Below are 21,015 nucleotides of genomic sequence, written 5' to 3' on the forward strand. Positions count from 1 at the left end.
CTATTATCTTATGTGTTGAACACTCATTTGTAATGTCAAACTTTTTCTCGTTTGCATGCACCAAGGTTTGTAATGCCCCTCCTTGGGAATCTTGCGTGTATATTTAGAAAGCAATGTTGCTAGGAAAACATTAGGAAAAAATAATTTTGAAAACAACTTTCCCTTGGTTACTCTGTGTCTACTTAGTCTGTAACTTATCAATTGTATCGTCTTTATACAGTTGAGCATTGGTAGTTCTTGCTTCCATTTTGTCACAAGGATTCAATAAAAGAGGTCGCAAAACGAGCATATAAGTTTGTATTGGCCTGTAGTACGAGTAAAACTGTATGCTAGTTGTCTGATGAGGACAAATATCACTTTATTGCTTTGGTTAAGTATTGCTTGATACTCAAGGAGGGAATCGATTCTCTCAGGCCTCACTTCAAGCCCACAGGAGATAGAATAAGTTGTTGCTAGTCATTATATTCATGAAGCAACTATATAGTGCAAGATTTTTATCTCCTTGAATCGATGTATAGTCTATCCCAAGTGCCATTTATTTCTTGGATAACTTAATAGATAACTAGGTGCTTTGGACACCTTGTTCGAAGATGCTAAGAGAGATTCGTAAGTAATGGTGATGCCAGGGTAAAACCCAATAAATAACTGAATTAAGTACAACTGGGTTCTCCTTTATCTGCACCTAAGAAGTCTTGCCCCCTTGAAGGTGTTGTATCAGCAGAATTGAGGCATCTTTTTCCAGCCAATATGGTTTGGATAACAAGTACTATTGACTCGTATGCTAGAGGGGGGAGGGAAATCATCTCTTAGGCAAAAAACATTCCTCTAAGTTGGAGTAATTTATCCCATAGTTTAAAAACTCGGTATCGGCAATATCTCGGCTGACCCAAAAATTTTGAAAAACTCGAAATCGGCAAAAACTCGGCAATAAATCAGCACTTTTATCGAACATTTGAAAATATAAAATTTCTTAAAATATTCTTAAAAATGCATGTATAATAATTTGAGATATCCACCATATATCATTCAAAGTTTCAAGTTTAACAATAATTCATATACCAAAAAACAAGTACAACATTTGAATATAAATAAGTTCGATACATAGAAGTCAAACTCTATGAAACTACTACTTCTGAATACATATTAAGTTGAAGTTTCAGTATCAATGAAAATTGAAAGTAGCAATTGTATATTGTGTCTACGAGTAGAACTCAAAAGAGATCGTTGTTGCTGGGTGGGTGGTGTTGAAGTAGTTGCTGTGGCAACATCCTCAACAGGTGCCCTAATAGGTGCCTCACGCTTGATAGAAGCCTTTGATGGACGACCAAGCTGATGTTCCTCCTGACATGCTGCCACATCTGCATCCCACTCATCTGGTTCTCTCTCAAACTTAGCTAGCTGCTGATCTGTCAAAAAAGGTTCACCAACATCCGCATCCTCACCATCAGGAGGAGCAATCCAATTGGCTGAATATGGATCAATGTCATCCAAGTCTAGTGCTTCATATGAAGCTTGACCTTTCACCTTCTTCTCGTGCAAGAGAAGGTTGTACTTCACAAAAACCAAGTCATTCAGATACTTTTGAGTCAACCTATTATGTTTCTTTGTGTGTATGTTTTGAAAAGTATTCCAATTTCTCTCACAGCTAGAAGCACTACAAGGCTGCAATAAAAATTGGATGGCAAGCTGTTGAAGATTAGGCCTTGTGGCACCATAATCTTCCCACTACAGATCTGCAAGGATAAAAAATTAAAAAAACAATTTATGATGTGGTAAACCGTAAAACTTCCAATAAACTTCACAAGCGAAGTAAATGGTATGATAAAACTAAACACATGTTCTTTTTTACCTGACTGCAAGGTGTATCTCCTACATTTGCAATCAGGAGAAGAAAAGAATGGGCCCGCTTCCCTCTTGTAGCTCTGCAGCTCATCAAGTATGAGGTCTCAGAGGTCTGTATCAGCAACCAATCTTCGAATACATGTGTCCAAGCCAATTTGAACCTCTGCATCTGCTTTACAAGTGTTGGAGAAATAGTACTTGGGGTTCAAGAAGTAGGCAACTACATGAATGTGTTGGAGTTGTTGGTTCCACCTACGATCAATGATGTTCAATATGGGTCTATATTTGGTCTCATTTGACCTATACAAGTGCTGAATGGCCTCTTTTGCAAACCCCCATGGGATTTTTATCCTCGTCCACAATTCGTAGAACCTTCACCAACGGTTTTGACACCTGGACATAATAAAACATACAAACATAAGCCAAGGAAAATATTTCAAAATTAAATACTAAATCATCAATGAATACTTGAAAACTTAAGCTAACATCAAACACAATCCTCACAATCATCTCTGCTTTAGGTTTCCTGGCATAAGGACTCTCTAACCATTTCTTATAAGAAACATGCGCCTAAGGTCTAACAATGTCTCAGATATGCTTTGCAAGTTTAGAAAATTAGTAGCAAATCGTGTGACCCTTGCTCGTACAAGATCCTTGCCATTAGTGTGCTCTCTCATAAGACTCAAGACCCATGTATGATTGTAGATGTACTTAGCAATATTCCTTCCATCTTCAATCACCTTCTCCACCCAGCTCAATTTCCCTAGATCCTCAAGAAGCAAGTCAAGACAATGGTCAACGCAAGGGCTCCAAAATAATGTGGGATGTCTCTCCATTAGAAGTCTATCGGCAGCCACATACGTAGCCGCATTATCAGTCACAATCTGGATGACATTAGCTACTCCCACATCTATTACCATCTCATCCAACATGTTACACAAATTTTCTTAATTTTTTACTTGATCAGAGCCATCAATTGATTTTAGAAATATCAACTACCCCTTCGAAGCAACTATAAAGTTGATGAGCATCTTGTTCTTGCCATATTTCCACCCATTAGATATAATAGTGCAACCTTTATGTTTCCAAACTTTTCTTTGCTTTTCCACAAGCTGATGAATATTTCTTACCACGTCATTTAACAATGACTCACTCACCTCAAAGGGAGTTGGGACCTTGAACCCCTTACCAGAAAAAGAAATGGAAGTTACCCTTGATCCCAATATAGACTACATAAAACATTGAAGGGAATATCATTGCGGATCCAAAATCTTGTAATTGCCACCTTTGTCTTCTCATGTATCTCTTTGTTTCATGCAGTGCCTAGCAAGTCGGGTTGAGCACCAGGAGTGTTACGTGGAACCCAAAAGTCTGTTAAAGACCCACTTGTACTTCCCGATCCTCGTATTCGAGGCCCAGCAGAAGAACCTTCTCCACCTGTTTCTGATCCTGTAGAAGTAAAAGTCCCCATTGGGGCTGCCATGGCATCGAATATCCTTTTTTTTTTTTTGCCTTACTTTGTGCATATTTTAGTAAGCTTGTCAAAGCCTCTCTTGTAACTTCTTTTGAACATACTTCACATGGTGTAATATCATTGCATGGAATCTTCGCAAGATGGTATTTCAATTGGCTTATCCCTGAAGTCATATGCTTATGTTAATGGACACATTTGATGTGTCCATTGATTACCCCTGGGATCCCATGTTTCCATAAATGCTCCTTAACTCTACCACCACTAGTCATCCTGTTTCTATAGGTATATCACTGACACAAGTCTGCACTTGTAAGTATAATAATGAACAAATTAAATAAGTTTGATATCAAACATAATTTGTAACAATTTTAAAACAATATGAATATATAGAATTTAATGATTAAATAAAGTTTTGAAATAGTATATTGATATTCATTAATTTAATGACATTTGTTGTATTAAATAAATACAATATAGAAAGTTTTCATTTCATGAACTTCATAAAATATTGTACACTATTATTATTTTTAGTATTTAGTATTTATTGTTATTATTGTAAATTTAAATAAAATAATAATAAATACAATATTGCAATTAATTATCAGAAAATAATATACTATTTACTATTTACTATTTACTCATGATATCAAATAAATGATCATCTAATTAATAAAATTATAAATCAATAAACATGTATTTTGAAAAGAATAATTGCTAACCTAGATTGTTCAAACTTCAAATGCAAACGATGTCCAATTTGGAATCTAGATTGTTCACACTTGAATGCACAATAGTGAGTAGTGAGCACAACTGAAGTTATCAGGAACAAATAACAGTTTATGAGACTATGCCTATGGAATCGTTTAGAACTTTAGATAAGATTATTAATGTCCAACAAAAGGCCACAAAAGGTCTATGGGATTGAGAGTTTACAACTAGGAAGCTGACAATAGCAAGAGCACCAAACGGTGTTAGAGAAAAGCAAAACAACAAGAAACAAGGAAGAAGAAAAGAGAGGCCAAGGCAAAGACTAGGAGTCCGTCCTTAGCAAAAAGAAATCAGTCACAAAAGGATAAGACTGTGAGTAGATAGGAGCCCTGGATTGTCGTTGTGAACTCGTGGAAGAGTGTTGTTGACTAGATATGGAATGGCCAGTAGAACTGGTAAAACTAGATGGCCTTTTCACACCCCGTAAAGGAGATAAGGGTGTGAAAAAGGCAGTGATAAGCTGATAAAGGTATATGCCGGTGAGGAAGTAGTGATTGTAAAGTACTAGCACGGAGCAAAGTGGCCTCCTAAAGACAAAGCAAGACATCGCTGGTCACAATAACAGAAGAAGGCTGAGAGAGAGAAACAATTCCAGAACAAACAACAAAATCTCCCTCTGATCTCATAAAAGATAGGGCATCGGAAGATAAAGTGAGTCTTCGTCTCGATCTCATCAAGAGTACACAACTCACAAATACGTTCACCTCTATTAATATGATGATCGGTCTGAGCACAAAGGTGAGATCCAACTCTGAATGACCCCAGAGAGATACATAGGGCATGACACCACTGTCGAGAAAGATAACTAGGACGAACAATAATCCCATCACTGATCTCCAGAAATTGCTCCGCATAGAAAATCATCCTTGGACGTAAACCACCATGAGGGTTAGTCCAGGTAGTGGTAATATACGGTTTGTAAATATCAAGTCTGACATGCTCATTCAACTCCTGCCGAGAGGGGAGGAGATGAGTAGGGGCATTCAATGAGAACTAATAAGGAGGAAGACGATCAATATCAATCCCAATCGAGCTCAATAGAGAATATGCCTGAGCATATTAGCAACGAGCTCGAGAGCTAGTATCAAAACTCACAGTAGCAAGAATATATCAATATGCTAGATTGGAGTATCTATCACATTCACCAACCAAATTTGCAAAACCACGTAGGTGATGAAGGAACCAAATCAGATCAAATATGGCCACAAGACTGAAAGGATGAGCACCAAACTCAACAAAAATATTACTATGAGGAGTGAACCTGTGATGTCTAATGATGTGCCATAGAAGCAAAGTTTGAACCCACTTGATCGAGGCCCACTCAGAACCAAGGAGAGAAGGCCCCCAAACCACGAAACCATCAAGGACGGTTGGCCAAACAAGGGAGTCCAAGAGGGATAACTTGGACGAGGTGTCTTGGAAATGGCGTCTGAAACACAGTTTCTCAAGCATAGCAAGAGAACCCATACCCTTACTAACTCTGGACTGTATTGTTGGTCTCATACTGAAGCGGGGCCCATAAAACTTCACTCCTAGATACATATAAGAAGAAGCATTCTTAATCTCCTGTCCCTGAAAAAAGAAGTGAAGATGAGAAGCCTTTAAGCAATTAAAGACCATAACTCGAGTCTTACCCAGGTTAACTACAAGTTGTTTCTGAATAGAAAAAGAAGCCAAACCATCCAAAAGCCTCTATAAACTCTCTGGAGAAGAGGCAAGAACAATCACATCATTTGCAAAAAGAAGAATGTAAGCAACAGATGTGAAGTAATCAGTGTTACACCAGTGTGGAGGTGTGAGGGGACGTCAGGACGAATTTTGGGTGCGGGATAAAAAAGGGCCTCAATTTGGGGACAGTGGGGGTATGGTGGGGGTATGCCGACAGGGTGTTGGGGGGGGGGGGGGGGGGCATAGTATACATATATGACTAAAAATGCTAATTATGAAATGATACTTCAATATAACATACCAAATATAGTTGAATATAGAAAATTGAAATGCTATAAACGAACCATTAGTTCAAACTTGAAACTTAAACTTTATAACCATTACCAATGAGCATTGAACTTAGTAAAATTACTATACATAATAATAAACTTTTAAACATAATAATGATGATAAATGAAAAATACCATACATAGTATGGTGTACCATGTAAGTCAACCATTGACTATCAAATTATCAAATAAAAAAGATGAAAGATTCAAAATTCATTGTTCAAATATGAATAAAAAAAGTTATCATGCTTAAAAAAACAATAAAAAATAAAAGCTAAAAAGTTTTGTTTTTTACTTTTCATGCAACATGCTGGCCACACCCCTTGCGCACCCTAGGCACACCCTGCATGTACTCGAGCGCGCACCCCCGCTCCCGGGACACACCTGCTTCCTCGCGTCCCACTCGGGTGCTCCGATCAGTGACCCAGTGCGTGGGGTATTTGACCCGGTTGCACGCACCTGGGTAACATTGGAAATAATCTATGTTTTGCTCCAATACCATTGTCATCAATCATCACCGTCGCAAACAGGATACTGGTCATACCAGTCCATGACCAATATCTGAACGTGGAAATCACCAAGTATGCGGCAAGAAGATGGAGCTATGAAATCCCTCAGTCCGGTAATGTTAAAATCGCAAGACAAGATGAAAATGTTAAAAACAAACCTAAATACTTACGCAATGATGTGACTTTGTCATCCATTCATACCTAAATTTCTTTTTGTCATTTTGCGTTGACTTTGGCATCCGCGATTTTAACCACCAATTTTATTGGTAACTCGCGATTTTTATTTCAGTTTAATGCCACAATTTTTTGCTAATATCGTTCACGATTTAATTGGCGTTTATATCTTTTTTCTGGGCATCTTGTGATATCTTGCGGTTTTTTCAATATACTGCAGATATTTTGAACTATGATTTATCCAATTTATAATTTTCCTGTTTGCTGATTAACAACTTCTGCAAAATGCATGTGGCACAGATTATGTAATTGGAATTTTTTTTATGTAGTCACAGATTTAGTATGGTTTCTAACTTCCTATAGCATTTCCACTGCCCAGTGATGAATCTGCCCTCGATGCATTTGTTTGGATATGTAGCTTTTCCTCTGTTTCTTTTGCATGTGATGTATGTATTTTGAAGTACTGTGTATGGCTGAACTATGATTCTGCATTTTGGCACATCTTAGTTAAATATTAGATAATATATTTTTGCTTATAGAAAATGGGATCAGTGCCTTTCTCTGCACTTCTTCTAATTGAATCTTATCTTCTGCATTTATTTTAATTATGACACAGACTATATCTCTCTTCTTTTGTGCAGCTGAGTCTGTATATGATTCTGAAGATTCTGATGAGGAGTACAAGTTTTGTTATATCTGCGACGGTGAAGATGTGGGATAAAGCATTTATATATTATTCCGTGTTTGTCTTGTTTTGATATGCACAGTCAAAATGTGATTTTAGTAGTTCCGATACTAGGTTTACTGATGAGTTAAATTATTTTCTCTTGAGAAACAGAGTCCACAAAAGCTTCTTTGTTGTTCCTTTTGTGGCAACTTAGTGCATCCTGCTTGTGTAAGTACTTCAGAAATAGAGTCACAAGAAGGAAATTGGTCATGTCCTGAATGCAAGAAACGGGTTGAGCAGACTTGCGCATACAATGCAGGATTATGGAAGAGGTGAAATATATTTAATAATGGTGTAAGTCACATTTATTTGTGATTTTATTTATTATGGAGAAACTAAGCATGCTGTGTTGCCATTCCTGCAGGTACGAGACCGCAAAACAGAGACAAAATGAAATTTTTGAAGCAATTCGTAAACTAGACCTTCCTATAAATCCATTGGATGACATTATTAACCAGGTGAAACTTTCTTTTTTTTATAACTGAATCACAGATTTTGTGATGTGAGGTAATTTGTCAATTTTACGATATAGAATAAAGCAAAAGTAGTCATGTACATGTTCTCATTTAATTTCAGACAATGGATCATTTGCAGATATTTGCTTTGATATTCCTTAGTTTACTCATAAACTTGTTAAAAAAAGCCATGCTTTTAACTTACTATCAATTGCAATTTACAAATTTTTTAGTATTATACGTCATTAAATAAGCAAGTCCAGTTTTTAAGGTCTTGAAGCTTATATGTAAGTTCCAGAAATTCAGATTTAGTATGATAGTGAATATTGCCATTTGAACTCATAGCAGTGAATGTTAAACGAAAAGATAAATGTTTTTTTGTATTGATTTGGATTAAATCTGGAACTGAAAATGGATAAGAATTCGAAAAAGAAAAAAAAAAAAAACAATTAATAATTTTTTATATTTAAACCCAAATTAATTTTGTGGAGAGGACACCATGAATTTTTGAAATGCAGATTTTTTCCCAGCAATTTTGAGGTTGCTTATTACAATGCACACTTCATAGCGCATCACTGCATAGTTTGGCTTTGTTGTTTGATGTAAAAATCAATTACAAATCATAAAATAGCTTCAAACTATAATAAATCATACTCGTGAAATATTCACTTTTTGTAGTTATGTGTGTTGTGATTCTTTTTACGTAGAAGGCATGGAAAAATACATCAGAGACAGTAATTTTATTTCATTACTGAAGTGTTTGTTTATACCCTGAATAAATAGGACGAATTTAAATAAACACAAAGTCTAACATTGATGTACGTAACTGGGTTTGATTTGATCTGAAACAATGTGCATTTTAAACCCAGATCTTAAAATGGTACTTTTATGGTTTCATTGGAAATATTTTCACATTAATTAATGTGACAAGTTTTATCTCCACAACTGGTTGGTAATTTTATTTCTCCAATCTGCTTTCAACAATTCTTAAGAGGTTGTAAATCTCTGTATTTGTTAAAACCATAAAATCAATTCTCATTAAGATCTGAATGTGCAGATCACACAGACCTTATCTTGGTATATTACCTTATGATGGCCTTTATATACATTGCTCCTTGAATAGGCATGATCGGTGATTTCATAGATGGGTACCATCCTTATAACCCGCAACAAAATAGGGTAGCAAAAAAGAAGAATAGGACAATTATAGAAGCTGTAAGAGCTATGTATTTGATCAAAATCTAGAATATTATCTTTGGGCAAAAGCCTCTTGTACTGCTGTCTATATTCAATATAGAAGTCCTCACTCCCACCTTAGAGATAAAACTATCGAAGAAGTCTTTACTAAGGTTAAACCCAATATAAGTCATCTTAGGATTTTTGGGTGCCCAGTATATATACATGTTCCAAAAGAAAAGAGAACTAAGTTATAACCCTCTGGGAGAAAAGGTCATTTTGTAGGGTATAGGGAAACATCTAAAGCGTATAGGATTTTCATACTTGGTTAGAAAAATATTGTACTTAGTACTGATGTAATTTTGAAGAAGACTTAGCATTCAAAAGAGCCCTAAGTTTTGAAGAACCCTCTCCATTACCTAGTTCTGAAAGAAATACTGAATCTGAGTCTTAGAGGGAGAACATTGAAGAAATTGAAGATGAAATTTACAATCTCAATCTTGAAGAAACTCTAAATTCTAAGAAAAAACCACTTTGGGCTATTAATACAGTAGAGGAAGCAGAAGACTTCGCGGCACCATCTAGAACAGTGAGAGAACTCAAAGGACCCAAAATATTTTCTAGTTATACAACAAACATAAATGATTTGTCTGAATTAGAACCAACCAATGTTTTAGATGCTATTAAACGTACAGCTTGGAAGGGTGCTATGACGAAAGAATACCAATCCATTATGAAGAATGATGTTTGGGAAATTGTTCCTAGACCTGAAGGAAAATCTGTTGTCTCTTCCAAGTGGATATTTAAAATAAAGCATGTTGCTGATAGTAGCATTGAAAAATATAAAACCAGATTTGTAGTCAGGGGATTCTCTTAGAAAGAAGGGATTGATTATGAAGAAACCTTTGCTCCTGTTGCCAAATACATCTTTGTATGAGTAGTCCTAGCTATTGCAACATTGAAGGGATGGAAATTACATTTGATGGATGTAAAAACAATATTCTTGAATGGAAAGATTACAAAAGATGTATATTTGGAGCAACTTGAAGGATTTGAAAGTCATCATCCTAATTGTTTGCAGGCTCATCATCCTAATTGTTTGCAGGCTCAAGAAAGCACTCTATGGGCTTAAACAGGCTCGAAGGGCTTGGTATGAAAGAATTGATAAACATCTCACCGTTTTAGGATTCTCTGAAAAAGAAGCCGATCCAAATCTATATTATAAAAGGGATAAAGATGATATGGTAATTTTGATACTGTATGTTGATCATTTACTAATAACAGGTGATGATCATCTCATAGATCAATGCAAGAAAGATTTAATCAGAGAATTCGAGATGAAAGATTTGGGACTCCTTCATTACTTCCTAGGACTAGAAGTACAACAAAATTCTGACAGTATTATACTTAATCAAGGGAAGTATACATTAGATATCTTGAAGAGATTTGGAATGTGGAATTGCAAGTCTATGTCTTCTCCAATGGAGACTAATCTACATAAACTTAAAGAAGCAGCAACAAAATCACCTTCCACAGATTTTACTCTCTAGAGACAGATGATTGGGTCCCTTATGTACTTGGTAAATGCAAGACTTCATATTTGCTATGCTGTTAACGCCTTAAGTCAATTTATGTGTGAGCCAAAGGAGATTGACCGAGTTTTAGTCAAACACATTATGAGATAGTTAGAAGGCACTCTTAACCTTGGGTTCAAATATGAGAAAGTTGACTTGGATTTACATGGATTCATAGACGCAGATTGGGATGAAAGTGTTTAAGATAGAAAAAGTACTTCAGGATATTGTATCAGTTTAGGATCAGCAATGATATCATGGATATGTAGAAAACAGTCTTCAATAGCACAAACTTCTATAGAAGCCGAATACATTGCAGCAGGGATGGCCTCTCAGGAACCAGTTTGGCTTAGAAAGTTACTTGTGGGATTATTTTGTCAAGCGATGAATCTTACGATTATTAATTGTGATAATCAGAGTTCCATCAAGCTTTCTATGAATCCAGTTTTCCATGATAGGTCCAAGCATATCGAAATTTCTTAGCATTACGTAGGAGATATGGTAGACAAGAATACTGTAAAATTAGAATACATTTGCACTGCAGATCAGACAACAGATATTCTCACCAAACCTCTTTCTCTCTCGAGTGAAGATAGATCACTTCAAGAAAAGACTTGGTATGGTTGAATTGTAGTTCATTTGTATTCTTTAAATTATTAATAAAATAATTTTATTGTCAGGCTATTGACTGTTATGGGCTACACCATTTGTATTTATTATTTAAGAGGTGACGATCTTTGAGATACTGAACATTTGTATGAATGATATTATGAGAGATGACGATCTCTTAGATAATGTACTAAATAGTAGAGAACTACTGTTAGATCTAGATGAGTTCAAGATCATTTGCGACATAGACATTTCTATGCCTATGAGTCACAACTTGGATAAAGGAAGAATTTATTCTTCAGACTTTATCTTGTGCTCTGGTAGATCTTAACTCAGAATCATGTTGTGATATAGGATTGCTAGTACCTATGATTCACAACTTGGATAAAAGAAGAATTTAATCATTGTTTGGTTTTTAATTATATGTATTGCATTCCGTGTAATACGGTTATCACTAGTATCAGTGATAAGTCATATCACAAGTATAGTAATATGACATAGTATCATGTGTTCAATGATACCACAAGATAAATAAGATTTGGATACATATAGATTATCATTCTATGCTTATTCATCGAAATTGATGATGCTAGATATGTTATCTCTTAGTATGATTATCATGTTAAGAGGGAGTGTTAAAACCATAACTTCGATTCTTGTACAGATCTGAATATGTAGATCGCATAGACCTTATCTTGGTATATTACCTTATGATGGCCTTTAAATACATTGCTCCTTGAATAAGCATGATCAGCTATTTCATAGATGGGTGTGTGTTAGCATTTACCTTAACTATTTTAAGTTATTCTTTTTTGCTAAACATTATCTCCCTTGATGTCAATCCTGAGAATGCATTGTTTGGGCTGACCTAGATAGGGTCATGTCCCTTCAAGGGACATGCCCTTTGGTTAAGGTATGTATACAAGGTGTGATTGTAGTTAAAGGACACACAAGAAATATGTCTCATCCTTTAAGCAATTCTGCCTATACGAATTTATTGCAGAGATAAAACAAATTTCATAACAACATTTATGTAATGTCCCCACTTTAGCAGTTGTCCGGTTGTGTGATAGTTAGCCTTTTATTTTATTTTTATATATCCCACATTGCTTGTGAAAAGTGGTTGACCCTATGAAGTAGGAATAAAAAGAGAGCTTGTGGAAATTTATTGCAGAGATAAAACAAATTTCAGAACATCATTTATGTAATGTCGCCACTTTAGCAGTTGTTTGGTTGTGTGACCGTTAGCTTTTTATTTTATTTTATTTATTCCAGATTGCTTGTGAAAAGTGGTCAACCCTACGAAGTAGGGATAAAAGGAGAGCTTGTGGCTATTGTTAGGCAGGTTGAATATGAAAAGAAATTGGATGCCTGAGTCACGGATTTGTTCTTGGCATTAGAGGACGTCTATCCTCTCTTGTGACATTCTAGACATCATTCCCTTGGGTTTTGGCCTTTGGAATTCAGTGCTATTAGCTTCATTAACAGGCTGCTTGGGCGCATTTTCAGCCATAGGCAGATTGGGTGTTTGCTCATACCATTCTCATTCCTTGTCTGATACTTATGCCATTGTGGAGGAATGCTTTTATGAGGGTCTTGGACTGATTGAAAGCAGTTTTTACTGTACCAGCACTGTAGTGCGGCACTATTCATATGACTGTAGCAGCAACTTGGGAAATCATGACTTGAATAACATGTTGTAATGCTGGAGTAATTAGTGAGTTGGAAAGTTTGCTATGTATTTGATTTTATTAGCTTGAAAACGAATATTATTTCAATAGTAGTTCAATCTTCAATTTTGCATAAGTTCCTTTTTGTTCATGTTATGTGGTTTCAAATCTATGCAAAGGCATTAAAATCACTATCAACAGTTGGTTTAGTTTTTTGGGTATTTTTAGGGTGTCTATTACAGTGGTATCAGAGTGGTTTTTTGCCATCCTATGGGTTAGGAAATTTATATTATTGTCAGATTTGCTATTACATTTGGAGTGATCAGCACTCTAGTAATTTCTAGCCATGGACATACATAGGAGGACTAACAGTTCTAGAAGTCAGTGGAGTAATGACGCAGTTAGCGTTAAGATGAATGCTTTGCGGGAGAGTACGGAGAAACAATAGAGATTGACAAAGAGCTTGTCAGATCCAGAGACAATTGAAAGGGCAACAAGGTATATGGTTTCTGCCTTTAGAAGGTCGACATCGAAGTTGCGGGGAAGGAAGCCTGAATTTTCCCTGACAGGAGTCCCTGATGCAAATGTACCTATATTTAGTACGACACTTGCTAGTTCTATCTGCAGTGTTGATGATGGACTTATTTCACAGGGACATGCGGTTGTGTCAGTGGCAGCAGAGGATAACGACACCGAGCTTTAGCAGGTTGAGGCTCCTAGAGCTCTTGCTACAGTTAGTGCAGAGATAGTTAATGTAGTTGTTACCACTAATACTTTCGGCTCTCTCGAGGATAAGATTATTATTGGAGACTTGTATGTGAGATCTGATGATGTTGCTATAGTGCAGGAGGTAGTTGCTTGCTTAGGTGGGATCGAGACATGTATAGAACCACCTAGCTATGATGTTGGTGATGTGGGTGTTTCAACGGAGTCAAAAGATGTGGGTTTATGCTCTAGTATTATTGATTCGCAATTTGGCATTGAGTGATGTGTGCGGAGTTAGGAGTCCACATATGAGGCTTTGTCAGTGGATGGCAATGCAGCAATAGTGGGATTAGGAGAATGCGAGGATACTGTCATAGCAGTAGCCACTTCTATGTCAGTTGAACCATCCAACAAGGAGTTTAGCAGTATGCATGCAGTTGTTGATGTGTGTTCTAATGATGGCGCACATGTTGATGATTATGAGTTTTCATCAACTACAAATTTGGTTCAGTTTTTTGTTGTGGCAGTTAGTGTTGTTCCTATGTCCATATATTTTGATGTGGCTACACCTATTGTTGATACAATTGGCATGAGTGCATATGGTTCGCTTGTAGCTACATCTTTCTCAATGCATGTTGGTGATGATCAGGATTCCAATCCAATATATATTATGTGGGTGGATACTTGGTAGAAGAGGTTTCATAGATCTTCTATGGAGTTGCCTTCTGGTGACATTATGACTTGAACATCATCAACACAAGTTTTGGGTGTTAGGTTGCAGGTCATGCTGGTTTGCAGTTGGTTTAATGTCCACAAGGATGTCACATACTACTTCATTTGGGATCTGAGTGGAGGTTGGAGTTCATTGTGTTGCTAGATTGTTTGAGAACAAGCAATTTCAAGGGGGGCAGACTGTAATGTCCCCATTTTAGCAGTTGTCCAATTGTGTGACTGTTAGCCTTTTCTTTTACTTATCCCACATTGCTTGTAAAAAGTGGTCGACCCTATGAAGTAGGAATAAAATGAGAGCTTGTGGCTATTGTTAGGCAGGTTGAATATGAGAAGAAATTGGATGCGTGAGTTACAGATCTATTTTTGGCATTAGAGGACGTCTATCCTCTCTTGTGACATTCTAGACATCATTTCCTTGGGGTTTGGCCTTTGGAATTCATTGCTATTAGCTTCATTAACGGGCAGCTTGGACGCATTTCCAGCTATAGGCGGATTGGGTGCTTGGTCATACCATTCTCATTCCTTGTCTGATACTTATGCCTTTGTGGAGGAATGTTTTTATGAGGGTCTTGGATTGATTGAAGGCAGGTTTTACTGTACCAGCACTGTAGCGCGACACTATTCATATTACTGTAGTAGCAAGTTGGGAAATCATGATTGGAATAACATGTTATAATGCTGGAGTAATTAGTGAATTGGAAAGTTTGCTATGTATTTGATTTTGTTAGCTTAAACTAATATTATCTCAATAGCAGTTCAATCTTTAGTTTTGCATAAATTCCTTCTTGTTCATGTTATGTGGTTCCAAATCTATGCAAAGACATTAAAATCACTATCAGCAGTTGGTTCAGTTTTTTGGGCATTTCTAGGGTGCCTATTAGAATTTAATAATCTGATAACACCTCCTACATTCAGAAGATAAAGAAGATCATCTACAGCAGGGATAGACAGTATTATCTAAGTCTGATTTAATAACAGAATTTGCAGAAACTTTACAGTATTTAGAACTGTTGAGAGGGTGGCCAGCGAATGAGAGAAAGATAGTTGTCTCCTGCATTTTAGGCTCTGCAAGATCTAGGGGGATAGACTTATGAACACATTAGATTCTTGCAAACTACACCCTGACTGGTTTTCTTTTTAATAAATTAGTGGGCTGGGAGAAATTCGTTTGACTGATTGGTACCAGGATCTATTTGTGCTAAAAGTGCTCCAATAAGAAGCTGTTCACCGGGTATGAGACTCAAAGCGTAGTTTGCAACTGTTTCATATGATGGCAAAATTTAGTGAATGAAAAGTCCGGTCTAACTTTCTTGGACAATCCACTATAATTGATGAGCATGGATTTGTTACTAGTGTGCTCCAAAATGAACACGCACTACAAAACCATGAGAAGGAAATCCCAATGGCGGGTTCCAATTTACAGAAAAGTGCACATAGCGAAAGATTTAGCCTGATTATCTTCTAGATTTGAAAAGGGGCCTGCAAATCTGAAGCTTTAATGCCATGTTGTCCAAGATCAGCTACAAAACGAAAATATTCCTTCGAGAAGAGAGAAAGAAGAGGAAAATTATACCTAATTATGGACGCAAGGGATTAGATTGAATCAGATAGTACATCACAAAATATATATATGATGCGTTGGCTATAAAGACAAGTTGAAAGGTTGTACTATGACAAAATTGTAAAATATATCTGAATCCTATATAATTAGGCAATCAACATGATGAATATTAAACAACCTAGGACTTGGGATATAAATGACAAAAGATAACAGAAGATCTAATTGACAACTAAGATTTCTTAAAAGGTTTTTAGAACCTAAGTAAACTAAACATGTGAATAGGACACACCATTGAACTTATAAATAATAAGGGAAAATCAGTGTTACAATACTCAGACTTGCCTCAAACTTGGCAAGCTGGTTTTTGATTTAAACTCACAAGTTGAATTTTTGATTCAAACACAGACTTAGCACAACTTTGACAAATTGACAAACTCAAAAACTCAAAGATACTTAATGATTCAAAACTCGTTTCACGTATCCTTTAATAAATGAACTTATAAGACACAATAGTGCCATCAGATAGAAGCTAGTTTGCTCAAATACATAAGTAAACATGATCATGCAGCAATTATATTTGAGTGTGTCTGAAGTTGTTAGATCCACTATAAACTGGATTACATCTGTTTCAAAGCTCTGATTTTTATTCGTTTAGGTCTGCTCCACAAAGCTATTAAATAATTGCTTGCCTTTGCACACTCTCCACAGTGTCTTCTAATATCTTGTCAAAGGGGGTGACTTGATTGAAATGATATATCACTTTGCAAGCAGGAAACGCTAAATTTATATGCAGCTTTTCATAAGAATCTTGGGTGCCCAACTACAACGGGTTGACCCCTTATTTAAACTATTAATATAAGTCAACCTTTGGCTTTGCCAAATGTAGCTAGGCTTCCGTTCACTATACTCAATCCAATGTCTTCATGGAAGAGGTTCCATTGACATGCAAAACATCATATCCACCTGTTCACTGCCTTAACAATCTGAAACCAAGAGATGAGTCACCTAGGGTATCAATCTTTGCTAGCCAAAACTTGATGAAACGTTCTGCATCTTGTGAATGTGATAAAACACATCAAATTACACCTTTCTACCAATTCGTAGAATTTCTATTGGTGTAGACAAAACATGTGGAATTGTAAAGTTCTCGATTGTGCTCATTATTTGACAGTTTTCCTCAAAATCACTATAGCTTTCACAAAGCTTCATAGAAATGCATGAGAGATGATGCAAGGAAAAGCTTATTCATTAAACTATCTTCCTAAAACTGTTACATGTTTAAAATACATCACTTGCGAACCTTCATGACTCTGTGACAGTCACAGATCAGTGAAAACTGTGTGACAGTTTGAGGCTTTGATGAATATTCTTTGTCAATTCTCCTCCAAACCTGTCCACCACCCCTAACTTCGACTAACATTGACTTTATAAACCATTTGGAACTCCCTCAACAGCTAGGACTACCCCCAAGACTGAACTCTTTCCTTTTTGCATCATTTTTGCAATGTTGCAATGTTGCAGCTTTTTGCAATTTTTACATTTTATGGCAAAACATTACGAAACTTGATCATATCATTCTTGGACACCCTAAACATGCCAAAATGATCTAAGTGAGACCAATTATGTTCATTGCAACCCCTTTTAGATATTTTTCACCCTTTGAGCCGTTTTGACTCTATCAAGACTTTATATGTCTATTTGGACAAAATGTTCTCTTAAAGCCTTAGAAAATGATTTGTTTTGATTCAAATGGTCCTTGGGACCTTGCAAAACATTGATGAAACATTACGAATAAGAAAAAATGCAATTTGACCAACTGAGACACTTAAGAGGCTAGGTGCTCCTGCAGCATTAAGATACTTTAAAAGAGGTGACATTACAATGCAGATAATCCAGTAATGAGTGGTCACAAATGGTTTTCCGTATGCCATGTACAGATATAGAGATATTCATACTAGAGATTGCAGACTATAATAATTGTTTTCCATATGCCATGTACACGTATAGAGATTCATACCAGAGATTGCAGATTATAAAAATGAACTGTTATAGGTCCGACCTTACTATTTTCATTTTCTTTTTCCCTCTATTTCGATGATGATAGAATGATTTCCTTTAATTTGATGATTTGATATGTTATTGGATGATGATTGATTGAATGTGGAATTTATAGATTTAGGAGTGCTGGTCTCATTTATTAATGAGTGATGATAGATAAATGGTCGTTGAATACTTAGAATGATTTCTCCTTTATACATTATTGGTGGAAGGCTCACCAGCTTTGAATGTGAGGAAGATGTCTCTTGACCATGTCTGCTACTTGCAACTGTCACTCGCTTCCACAATTACACCCTTCGAAAGGGTCACAACCTTTCATCATTGCTGCTCCTTTGGAAGTTACTTCCTTCTTCTCTTGCCCTTCTCCCTCCATTAATCCGTCCTTAGTTCTTACGCTTCCCTTTATGCAGATTAGAACTGCCCAATCTCTCATAGCAAAACTTGCTATGATTACCTTCGTTATGATTGACTGCTTATTCTACACCTTCAACAAATCTCTCTCTCTCTCTCTCTCTCTCTCTCTCTCTCTCGTATTGATATCTTCATGATGGGAGAGACAGCCTTTTATTATTACAACCTTTCATTCCTACAGCCTTTCAAGAGAGTCATTTATGCCATCTGAAAGAATCACAACCTTCACAACCCTTTGAAAGTGTCACAACCCTTCATCAGTACACCCTTTCACCTTTTGAACGAGTCACTTTCTCATTCTTCCTTCTCCATCATTTCTTTCTTGGTTCACACTTGCAAATTATGTCTTCCTTTTATACTTTCTTTTAATTCTGCATAGATTTCCCTTCTCAATTCGCATCAACATATTTTTCTATATCTGCATGTATTCTCCATAGAAATCTGCTATAAATTCTTCTTTCAGTTTTGCCTCTAGCCTTTGTTTGATGATATTCCCTTTCTATCTTCAACGTTGCAGATTTACAAATGTAAGTCTGATATAAACTTCTGCTACCCCTCAAATGTACTCTACAAGTTCTTAACGCATCTTCTCAAGAGTGGTGTCTCTTCCATTTTTTAATCTTAATGTCTGCTTTTATTTTATAATTCAGTTATATGTCTGGATTAACCATTTCCAACCTGATTATTTCATATTTCATTTTCCAAGTTTCCTTGTGCCATCCATGTCTCTTTTCAAATGAAATCTTCTCCCTTTTAGAACTTATGTTAAGGGAGTCTCAGCTCTTCACTAGATACCTCATGGCTTATTAAACTTAACTAACTTGTAATAATAATTTTTTGTATTTTAATTTTTCTTAATTATTATCTTTTTAAAAAAATGGGGGTAAAAATTTATTTAATCGAATAAAAGAATACAAAGAAGCGAAGAACAACAATACACCCAACCCAAAGGCTAGATAGCAAACTAGAATACTCACAAGACAGTTGACTCCAATCCTTGACATCCCACATTTCCATGTGTTCAAAAACCTATTTAGCCAAACACTTCGCTACCTTGTGGCATAAAGTATGAAGGGGGTTGACTCTCTTGAAAGGCTGTAGGAATGAAAGAAACGTTGTAATAATGAAAAAGGTTGTAATAACGAAAGGTTGTCTGTCTCATCATGAAGATATCAATAAGTGAGAGAGACATTTGTTGAAGGCATGGAATAAGCAGTCAATTATAAGGAAGGTAATCATAGTAAGTTTTGCTATGAGAGCTGGGACAGTTCTAATCTGCATATAGGGAAGCATAAGAACTAAGGAAGGATTAATGGTGGAATAAGAAGGGCAAGAGAAGAAGGAATTAACTTCCAAAGGAGCAGCAATGATGAATGGTTGTGACCCTTTCGAAAGGTGTAATTGTGGAAGCGAGTGACAGTTGCAAGGAGCAGACATGGTCAAGAGACGTCTTCTTCACATTGAAAGGTGGTGAGCCTTCCACCAATAATATAAAAAGGAGAAATCATTCTAAGTATTCAAGGATCATTTATCTATCATCACCCATCAATACATGAGACCAACACTCCTGAATCTATAAATTCCACATTCAGTCAATCATCATTCACTAACATATCAAATCATCAAATTAAAGGAAATCATTCTATCATCATTGAAATGGAGGAAAAAAGGAACAAACAATAGTAAGGACAGACCTATAACAGTTTATTATTATAATCTGCAATCTCTCATTTGAATATCTTTGTATGTGTACATGGCATAGAGAAAACAATTGTTATAATCTGCAATCTCTGGTATGAATATCTCTATATTTGTACATGGAAGAAGGTGACACAGTCTAGAGATCCTTCCAACGTTGAAATCTGTCTGACAACACCCACTAATTCACAATTCTAATCGTCTGCTTCCTGTCTGTTGAGCATGCCACCAACTACTTGTCAATTAGATTCATAGATGATCATCTGCCAACCCAAACTACAACACATCCAAAGCATAAAGGATAGCCAAGGATTTCATAAAATTATAAGTGTGATAGCCTTTATAAGTAGAAAAGAAAAATTAAACCACTTTGAAGGAGTCTCTGTACCAACTCCTCCAATCCCAACATGCCCAGGATTACCTCTAGAAGAACCATTAATGTTAATCTTTAAAACCTCAATAGGGGAGGTTCCTAACTACCATCTTGAAGAATCTAATTCCTTTCATGATGAAACACACGAGATGAGGAGCATGGGACCCACAATACTTCAATCCTATCCTCTGAATAATATGCAAGTCCCTAGGATCTAGACTGCTAGATATATCACCACTTGGCTAAGATGGTTTCTTGCAACTTGCTGATCATTGAAATCCATTATTGGTGGCTCATCATTCTCTTATCCTGAAAAATAATTTTGTTCTTTTCGAGCCATATTTGCCATAAAATAAATGTTGGGCCAATGTTCCATGCAGTATGCAAGAAAGAGGATTGAGCAGGGGGCTAGCCCAATCTATCCCATAACTACAATAAGGTAGAAATATGAAAGTAAAGCTTATTCCAAATAGTTTTCTACCTTATTCCTTGCCCAACGAAT

General features: G+C 36.2%; 1 protein-coding gene across 7 annotated transcripts in view; it reads left to right on the forward strand.

Annotated features, from left to right (window-relative positions):
* EMB1135 (RING/FYVE/PHD zinc finger superfamily protein) overlaps positions 1-21,015 on the forward strand; it is a 286,460-nt gene that overhangs the window by 89,367 nt on the left and 176,078 nt on the right. For all 7 annotated transcript variants that reach the window (XM_089811317.1, XM_089811315.1, XM_089811319.1 and 4 more), the window contains exons 15-17: positions 7,406-7,476; positions 7,603-7,763; positions 7,856-7,949. In XM_089811317.1, the coding sequence (XP_089667443.1) occupies positions 7,406-7,476; positions 7,603-7,763; positions 7,856-7,949 (326 nt within the window). The remainder of the gene's footprint in view (positions 1-7,405; positions 7,477-7,602; positions 7,764-7,855; positions 7,950-21,015) is intronic.

Source organism: Cupressus sempervirens, chromosome 11 (genome assembly GCF_028749045.1).
Source record: "Cupressus sempervirens isolate cs-2001-9-10 chromosome 11, ASM2874904v1, whole genome shotgun sequence".
NCBI lineage: Eukaryota > Viridiplantae > Streptophyta > Pinopsida > Cupressales > Cupressaceae > Cupressus > Cupressus sempervirens.